Source organism: Myxocyprinus asiaticus, chromosome 35 (genome assembly GCF_019703515.2).
Source record: "Myxocyprinus asiaticus isolate MX2 ecotype Aquarium Trade chromosome 35, UBuf_Myxa_2, whole genome shotgun sequence".
NCBI lineage: Eukaryota > Metazoa > Chordata > Actinopteri > Cypriniformes > Catostomidae > Myxocyprinus > Myxocyprinus asiaticus.
In genome coordinates, this window is record NC_059378.1 from 8,327,075 (window position 1) to 8,336,341 (window position 9,267).

The window sequence follows — 9,267 nt, forward strand, 5'->3', positions numbered from 1 at the left end:
TATAAGTTTTATTTACTACAAATACAAACAGCTTCTAAGATAGTACAAATAAATAATCTAAACAATAAGCCATGTAATTATACTGAAATTTCAGAGAACATCCTGATTCTTTTTGTCATATAAAAATAAAATAACATTTTTCCTTTTAATATGTCTCCTTCCCAAACCTTTAAATCAGCATCAAAAGTGTATATATCTGCCTGATAAAATGCATTAGCTGGAACTATGTTGATGTAATGACACAACAGAGATAGCATGGACACACACAGCAGTCCAAATATGTCATAAGACTATAATGGAAACAGTCTCAGCTTATCCATGATGCTGAGGGTTATTATCTGTGCTTTCATATAGACACATGTATGAATCACACAGCAGTCTGCGCACCAACTCAGTACACTGACTCAGATCAGCTGTGGAGAGCTCCTCTTCAGACTGGGAAAGAAAGTCTCCGACCTCAGGGCAGGCCATAATCACCGGAATATTGTATCCATTGTTATCATCGCCTAAGAATAAAAATAGGGTAGTCGAACAGTCAGTAACAGAGTGATAGTTACAAGAAGAGTTACGATGAAACCTCAGAAATAAATAATTATACAAGGGATCTGGGGCAAATTAAAGAGAGTGATTATGTTTTAAATATGTTGGTGCTTCAGTATAATTTATGACATACCACATCGGTCAGCCATGCTATCAAAGAAGATCCATGATCGTGGGTCAGGGCCATATTTGACAAAAGAGACATAATGGCTTGTTTTAATACAAAGAACTGCAAAGAGCTTCATCTGGTGTCTCTGTACAGGTGCATCTGCTGGAAGATGATCTGGGACTGTAAGTTTGTGAGGAACGTGTCCCTGTCGGGAGGGATGCATGTGAACCTAAAAACAGCAAGAACAGTTTGGGTTTGACAGTTAGTGAAGGGACAATAGTGAATGACAGTGAAAAAACAAGGATAGAGGGAAGACTCTGAATAGAGAATTAACAGGAGGCATTCCATCAGCACAATAGCAAAGGAGGAAAAGGCAGTATTCACTTTTAGCTTCAGGTGAACTACCTGTGTGTTGCAGGTGGAGCAGTACTGCTTGATTCTGCCCGGTTGAAGCTTACGGTCCGTCAAGCACTGGGCACACTCATATTCCGCTAGACGGCCACATAGAAAACACTCTCTGGGGGCTGCCAGAGAAAAGAGATGTTGAGAATTTGAGAGACATTGCACCTGCAGTGTCACAAGTTCACTGGTTCATCAAGCCTAGATGGAATTTGTGACAGAAATCAAGTATTTTTCAGCCTAAGTAAGGTGCATTTTAATCACCACAGAAGCACGGCAAGTATTAACTATCACCAAAATGCAGAGTGAGATGTTTTTGTCTGCAAGCGCTTTTCATGTGGAGTTCAAAGTGGTGACTGACTCTGGCGTTGACGACCTAATGTGAATCATGATTAATGATGTAGGAAAGCGGATAGCCACAGTCTACTGGCAGATTAATATTGTGGTGGATGGGAGTTTTAGATATTTAATGTCCATTGCAATGAAAATGCAACTTATGGGGAGACTAGCTCTTTCAATATAGTCAAACTCCCACTTAGACTTTGGGAAACATTTAATATGACTTGAATTGGTGCTTTTTTAAGTGCATTTCTATCTTTATACTGTGGAAGGCTTTGTTTGAATGTCAATAAAGCATTATATTGTTACATATTGTTTTTTTTTTTTTCTAAGATGGAAAAAATGAATTTTTACAGGAAAAGGAGTATATATAGTGTCAAATTTCAGCACTTTCAAAGTCTGCGATTAATCGTGATTAACTACAAAAAAAAAAGTATGCGATTAATCGCAATTAAAATGTTAAATGACTGACAGCACTAGTTTCTGACCAATCCTATCTTAGCAACTGTTGCCGTCTATCATTTCTCTACAAGCACTTGCTTTTTTTCCAATGAGAGTCTATGGGAGTAATATGTGTTTGAGTAGTTTTGTGCCGAATTTTATAGAAATGATCTGGGTCACTCGTAATAGTGACTAAGAGAGGATACACGCAGTGTTTTTTTCTTTCTTTTTAATTTGTAAAAAAAAAAAAAATCTTGAGAAGAGCATGCTATGAATTAAACTGTGTCAGCCCTCATTCCCAAATGAACATGTATAACATCAGCAAGGACACCTACATTTGCTCCAAGGTAAATAAAAGCGAATAATGTAACGTAAATTAATTTATGTATTGATTCAGGTCTTAGTAAAGGTGACAGTAAATAAAGTGTTTACAGCATCATAGTAAGTGTGTTATGAAATGTTATGAGCAGTTCTGTTCACTTGCACTAATGTCATCTGGTGTGTTTTTGATATTAAATAATGCTTTTTTTAATTTTCAAGTGACTGTGATAATAAATAGTCAATTTCACATTCATCCCTATGGGAAGTTCTACAGAGCTTGTCAGAGCGAGCAGCAGTACCAAAGGGGGATGGAGCTTAGCAAAGGGTCAATTGGTATATGCGTTATAAAATATAAAGGTGGAGATGGGGAGGTGGAGGGATGCAGGGAGAATTGTCACTGCTGTGAGGAAAAGAGCTGCTTATACTGTATATCCTTAGATGAATTAGCTCCTCCCGAACTTACGTATGTGTGTTATGAATATTGGGTGGGACATGTCTCCCTCAATGTCTATGGTGGTTACGGCCCTGCTGATTCTACAAAACAAGTGTTATAAGGATCAGATAGGTTCACTTAGAAGTAAGGTATGCTTGATAAACTCACCACAATGCAAGATGTCTGTGATGTCCAGTTCTGTTGAGGGAAGGATTTTAGAAAACATCTTGAACTTCTTTCCGAACCGTGGCATCTGAACTATCAGGCAAGATGGAATCTGAAATAAATAAAGATTTAATTAATAATGCACACTTCTATTTAAGTATGTTAAGTATGTTTTAAATTGTTGCTAATCCATGGAGAGTTAACAAGACGTTAACAAACCTCTGTGAACTTGAGATCACAAGACACAAAAGAGGTCTCAAGCAGCTGTTGAACTGAAGGCACCTCTCCCACCTGATTCTTCTCTACAATGATCTGATGCATATAGGCATCCTGTGTTAACTCTCCATGTGACCTATTAGAGCACATCCAGGCATTAAGATACACAGTTTAAGTGAAGGCTATTTATTTAAAACAAATGTATACTGTTTCCTTAATATATACTGTGTCAACATCTGAAAGACAATTTTGCTTGCAGGATCTAGAGTGAAATACAAATACTTTTTAATCTCTATGTGCACAACCAATTTGTTCGAGGTCTGTGACATATTTGGGATAAATGTCAAAATATATCTACTGTATATAAAATCTCAGATAAACAGACATGGACAAGTAGTGCAACTGAAACAAACCTGATTTTAAGCAATGGCTCTATGTGTAAAACATGCTTTAGTAGCATGGTGATGAACTCCTCTGTATCTGTAGGAAATAACCGTGAAAACGTCTTAGTGATCAGAGTATCAGTGCCTATAGTTTCATCAGTACTAGCTCGTGTTATTATTGTTTCGCCCCTGAGCATGAAGCATTTTTCATATAATAATTGTAATAGCAGCCAATAAATATCCGATTACATCAAACAAGGAAATAGCCCCCTATGATCTAAGGAATACCTTTCTCTTCTGTGGCAAATGACTTGCAGCCAAGCTGTTTACGAAAGTTCATTACACTTTCTGCTGGAACAAAGCCAGATCTGTAGAGAGAGGCAGAGGTTTTATGTAATGAACTGTGAATTCAGTGATGATTATAAATGCATAAACCGCTATGAATTATATGAAATATGAATGGCTGTGCATTAATTCTCTCACGGTTGTGAGACGGCTGTAAGATGTGTGTGATGTATTACACTATAGATATCAAGGGGTTTAAGGTTTGGCCTGAACAAAGCCTGTAGTCTTGAGGTAAGAGGTTAACATGTGAGAAAATAGTTTTTACCTGCGTAAACAGTTCACAATATCTCGTCTTAAAATGTGTGAAATGCCGTCCTCTTTATCTGCCGATTTGTTAAAAACTCTGTCAAAAGCTACAGATGATGTGAAAAGACTGTAAAAGCAGAGAAAAAAGAAACATTTCATCAACACATTTGTGGAATTGACAACAGAATTATATCAATAGCATTTAAAAAAAATACTAAGTGCAACAGGTTACATGCGTCTTGAGATTCTTACCTGAAAAGCGTGGCATCGAGATAGCAGGAATTCAATTGACCTTGGATTCCCCTCATTCTGCCCACCAGACGAAACAAAACTTCTTGCTCAGTAACAGGGGGAACATCTTCATTTAAATCTTCCAAGAGTGTGACTAAAGGAAAATATGTGGATTATAACATAGCCTCTTTTTGTTTTCTGTATGGATAATACATGCATCTTTTCTTTCGCAGGGCAGTGTAGGTGGAATAATTAAGCTAATTTAAAGGTGCAGAGTGTAATTTCTGGGCCACTAGTGGCAATAAACGAAACAGAGTGTAACAGTGCCCGGCCACTTTTTCAGCCATCTTGATTCCGGAAGTATTTTTCCCATTAATTTTTTCCTTAGACATTTCATAAAGACCTTTATAAAAGAGTTGTAAGCAATTAACTAAACCAACCACCTCCGAATTGAATCACGACACTGCAAAATGTTATTGTATTTGATACGTTTACTATAAGATTACTTATAGTAATAGTATAAGTATTTGAAAATCAGACAAAAAGACACAGGTACAAGACTGTGTACTTAACGTCTTAAATGAGGGAATGAACTACAATCCTATGAAGCGAAACACTGCGAATGATGTAATCAAATTAAAAAATATGGAAAAATAAAAAGCTATTGATATAAAGTTGTTCATTTTAAGTACAGAAACAATTTATTTTAGTTTTATTGCAAAAAATCCAGATATTCCAAATATATACTGTATGTAGTTTGAGAGTGTAGGGAGACCAACTCGATTGCGTCATTCACATTACGTCATGCAAGTGGGCGGTCGCTGCAGTGCTTGTTTGGCACGCTTTGTTGGCCGTGACTCTCTGATTGTTGGAGCTTTTTCTTCAGAATCATGGGAAGTGTAATTCTTCACCAGGAATTCCGCTATTAAACACAATTTCTAAAATTAAGTTGAAATAACTCAGACTGATGGCTTCAACAGAAGCATATACCATCGATTAACAACCTTGGAGCTCATGGTAGGTCTGTCTTTAAAGGTGTATTTATAGTAATCTTTAATAATTTGCCTATGGAAAAATTAAAGGGATTTTTATTTCTGGAACCCTACTGTTGCACTCTATTGCAAAAATAATGATTGTTTTCAAACAGGTTTCTCAAACACTCCACCTTTTGCTACAGTTCTAAAAAATGTGTAGCTCCGCCCCAAATTTACAACATTGGTTAAGCCAATGTTGCTTTGTCGGGCTGCTCAAACAAAAGCAATGTTGAATTCGCTACAGAGCAACAGTGTTTATACTCTTCATGGAAATCATTCTATAGATGGCTTAGTTATAGTTTTCTCTGCATATTAAACTGGGGTAAGAGAAAGTATTTTAAGTGTTGATTACTTTAAACTGTAAAATAAACCACAGAATAGATGGTCTCACTTGAGGGAGTTTCAGGTGGTTTCGGGATCTCGGTCAAAGTCAACAGAAACCTACTGTCCGGCTTGCAATTTTTCAGTGGCACAAACAATGCTCTGTTTCCTTGACAGGTGAAATACTGCTTTGTACCAAACATCCCATCTGAACAAGTTGTCATCTCGTTGTCCTGAAAGGATTTGACATATTTAATAATATGCACTCATGCACAACACTCTGCAATAGTAGAATGGCAGATGTTATGAACTGAATAAAATGTTGATGGTACAGCTCACCAGCTCAAGTCCCACCCAGCAATTTTTCTTTCCTTCTGGAACTCCAATCCACCTGATAACCCCATATATGGTCAGTCCATTCCCAGTTATGACCTCCACCATGGATCCCACCTCTAATGAATAATGGGACAAGTCCTGAATGGACATAAACTGTTTGGAGAGTGTACTTCCTTTTCTTGCATTGCGTGAGTTGAGAGCTGGCATAGAATTGATGTGAGACGTAGCTTGCTTGTTCAAGCCTAAGAAGGGTAAAAATAGATAAATCATACGATTCTAGGTAACATTTCATATCACTTGAGGTATCATCACCTGATTGCATTCGTGTGACTTCATTCCTAAGTCATGTGACCCCATTAAAGTCTTAGAATGTATGCAATGAAGTATGCTAGAAGCTCGTGCTATGAATTGTTCAAAGTGCTTTGAGACTGATAATACATAGCTTTCCTTAGACAGTATTTCCAGTTTAAGATAGCAATCTTTTACACGGTGTAATCATAAGACCTCTCTTAACCTAAAATAGCCCCCTTCTGCAGGTGTTTGTGGGTTAACGTCTCACAAAACTGATTTCTTGAGCATGTTTTCCTGAGCTAAAAAGACAAATAAAAAACTGACCCAGAGATAGGCTGTCTCTCAGTGGTTGCCTGTTATTTAAATGCGATGGAGCCACCTGGACAATGTCAGCTGCGCTGAACAAGGGCAGAGGGGCAGACTTCTTTGTCAAAATATCTTGCACATTGTCCTGTGAGAAAAATCAATAATATGTCAAGAAAAATATGTCATTAGTGTAACAATTTTCTCTGGGTTTCAAGGTTTTTGTACATGTTATCTAGAGGTTGATCGACACTTGGTTGTCATAGTTAAACAGTGAATGTTTTGATTATATAACACACAACCATAGGATGGTGATTCAAACTGTGATATGGGCATTTTTGTACATATGGGGGCACCAAAAAAGTATTTGGACACTTAAGGCATACTGAAAATGCATGAATTTCAGTGCATAAAAAAAACTGGCATCTACAAACAAATAATGTAAGACCTTTTCTCAAAAATTTACTTTTCTTAGCTATGTTCACAATTACTTTTTACTAAGTGGTCCCCAAGTCATTTTAATTAAATGTCTAAAGTCAGTTATAGCCTTAAAGGAATATTCCGGGATCAATACAAGTTAAGCTCAATCGACAGCATTTGTGGCATAATGTTGATTACCACAAAAATTAATTTAGACTCATCCCTCCTTTTCTTTAAAAAAAGCAAAAATTTAGATTACAGTGAGGCACTTGAAACTTAGCTCTTACATTAATTCTTCTGTTAAAACTTGTGTATTATTTGAGTTGAAAAAAAGTAGTTTAAATCATCGTTTTTACAGTACTTTTATGGTTTTAGGGATTACCATGTTATGTCTTCATGGCAACGAAGTTGTAAATTGGATATAATTTTACACAGAAAAGATTAGTAAGAATTTTTATCACACTAAAATCATGTTAAAACACATAATGTTTACGTCTTGTGGCTATAGGCTACTTTTGAGTATTTGATCATTTACGCTATGTTGCAAAGTGTGCTTATGCTAACTTCCTATGAAATCCTCACTTGCAAAGATATTCATACATTTTTAGTGTCTTAAAGAGTGCATATACTTTTTGGAGGCATTCTGATTTTCTAAAACAAAAACAACAAAATTAATAAACTATATAAAAAACCCCCCCACTAAAATAAAACTAAAATGCATGCATTTCAGAATTTGTCACCACTTACATAAAAAAAAAATAATACTTGTCTATAATTTAGAGGAAAATAAAAACACCTCACCACTAACTCCAGCTCAAATCCCAGCATCTGCAAGTCCCCTGCATTGTCTTTCTTGCCTATTTGCATCAGATTCTTGACTAGACATGGTTGAAAGCCCTTCTTGTATCTCACCACCACGAGATCATCCTGAGCAAGATCACAGATTGCACTGAAGAGCTGAACATTGCACAGGAGCTCCAGTCGCTTGCTGGCGGGAGAAACGAACAAAAGTAGCTGAGCCTGATGCCGTGAGAGTGGGTATATGTCCTCCTTCTTCACCGTGCCACTACTCTTCGCTCTACCACCTCCTCCATAAACCACTCCGATGAAATCTGCTGCTGGTGTCTCTGCATCTGTGCACCCAATACTCCCCCGACTTAAGCCCTTCTTGGTCTTCCTTATTACAATAAAGTGCCGCTCCTTTTGTTGTTCATTCAGTTCCATGTTAAAAAATGAGAACTCAGAAGCACAATATTTGCTCCTTGCAGTGTGCTTGTTATATGACACCAGTCGCTCTATGAAGACAGTGAGACGTCTTTTATCTCTGCGCTTATTGTGATGTCATGCACATTCCATTATTGACGTGTTACAAGAAAAGCATATGACACTAAAAATGTCCTATCTTTATGACATCTGTGCAAATCAGGAAATCAGGGCACATTAAAAATGTTTTAATTGATTCATATATACTGTATACTGTATATATATATATATATATATATATATATATATATATATATATATATATATATATATTGTGGTTTTCATTGCCAGAGGTTATGGACATCAGCTCAGCTGAATCAGAATTGGTCTATGATGCCAAAAAAAAAAAAAAAAAAAAAAAACATTTTCCCCAGAATTCATTTCCCAGAATTCACTGCCCTAATCACTTCCATCTGGTCATCGTCATCCTCACCTGCTTTCCATTCCCTCATTAGTTTCCCTGTGTGTATATATACCCTCTAGTTTTGTTCATCATTTGTCAGTCCTTGAAGTGTTATGTTGAGTTAAGTTTTGATGTTAAGATTCATTAAAACTTCGTTTCCACTCCAGCGTTTGTTTCCATTCCAATGATTATTATTAAAAGATTTAAAGATTCTACTCCTGCATCTCCTCTCATCCACTCCTAGACACCAATGTTACAAAAGGACTGACCAACAAAGATACGGATATACTTACCTGCTCTTCCAAAAGTCTTCCTCTACTCCAGTGATCCTACTAAGACCCCGACAAGCACAACAAATTTAGTCATGGAGTTTACCGGTTTATGGATTTATTTTGACAAGACCTTCCTCTCCTGGATTACACTGCCAAGTTCTGTCAACTCGCCACTTCCACCTCTATCTCGGACCCCTACCTCTATGCCATTTACGGAATGGGCTTGAACTTCTACCGTCCCACTGCTCTTCCACTCCAGCGTTTGTTTCCACTCCAACAATTATTATTAAAAGATTTAAAGATTCTACTCCTGCGTCTCCTCTCTTCCACTCCTAGACACCAATGTTACAGAAGGACTGACCAACAAAGATACGGATATACTTACCTGCTCTTCCAAATGTCTTCCTCTACTCCAGTGATGGTCTTGGAATGGGCTTGAACTTCCACCGTCCAACT

At 37.1% G+C, this 9,267-nt stretch overlaps 1 protein-coding gene across 2 annotated transcripts; it reads right to left on the reverse strand.

The window, feature by feature from the left end:
* Positions 1 to 8,297, reverse strand: cyldb (cylindromatosis (turban tumor syndrome), b). Of its 2 annotated transcripts, none has more exons than XM_051673091.1 (13): positions 7,675 to 8,297; positions 6,475 to 6,601; positions 5,863 to 6,101; positions 5,594 to 5,756; positions 4,190 to 4,322; positions 3,957 to 4,064; positions 3,635 to 3,714; positions 3,377 to 3,443; positions 2,967 to 3,099; positions 2,751 to 2,859; positions 1,034 to 1,173; positions 674 to 878; positions 1 to 506 (listed from the first exon to the last, which is right to left on the reverse strand). In XM_051673091.1, exons 1-13 carry the CDS (start codon positions 8,095 to 8,097, stop codon positions 313 to 315), a joined length of 2,121 nt encoding a protein of 706 aa, XP_051529051.1. In that variant the 5' UTR covers positions 8,098 to 8,297; the 3' UTR covers positions 1 to 312. The 2 variants fall into 2 exon arrangements, with proteins under 2 accessions (XP_051529051.1, XP_051529052.1); XM_051673092.1 differs by having other exon boundaries at positions 1,055 to 1,173; positions 7,675 to 8,293.
* Between the last annotated feature and the right edge of the window lie 970 nt (positions 8,298 to 9,267).

Bases quoted from the DNA above. Each gene is read 5' to 3' on its own strand.
- cyldb (XM_051673091.1), bottom strand. From the start codon at position 8,097: ATGGAACTGAATGAACAACAAAAGGAGCGGCACTTTATTGTAATAAGG. The intron at 5,757-5,862 runs GTGAGCTGTACC...AAATCCTTTCAG, and splicing joins GCTGGGTGGGACTTGAGCTG to GACAACGAGATGACAACTTG. The intron at 4,065-4,189 runs GTAAGAATCTCA...CTGCTTTTACAG, and splicing joins CTCGATGCCACGCTTTTCAG to TCTTTTCACATCATCTGTAG.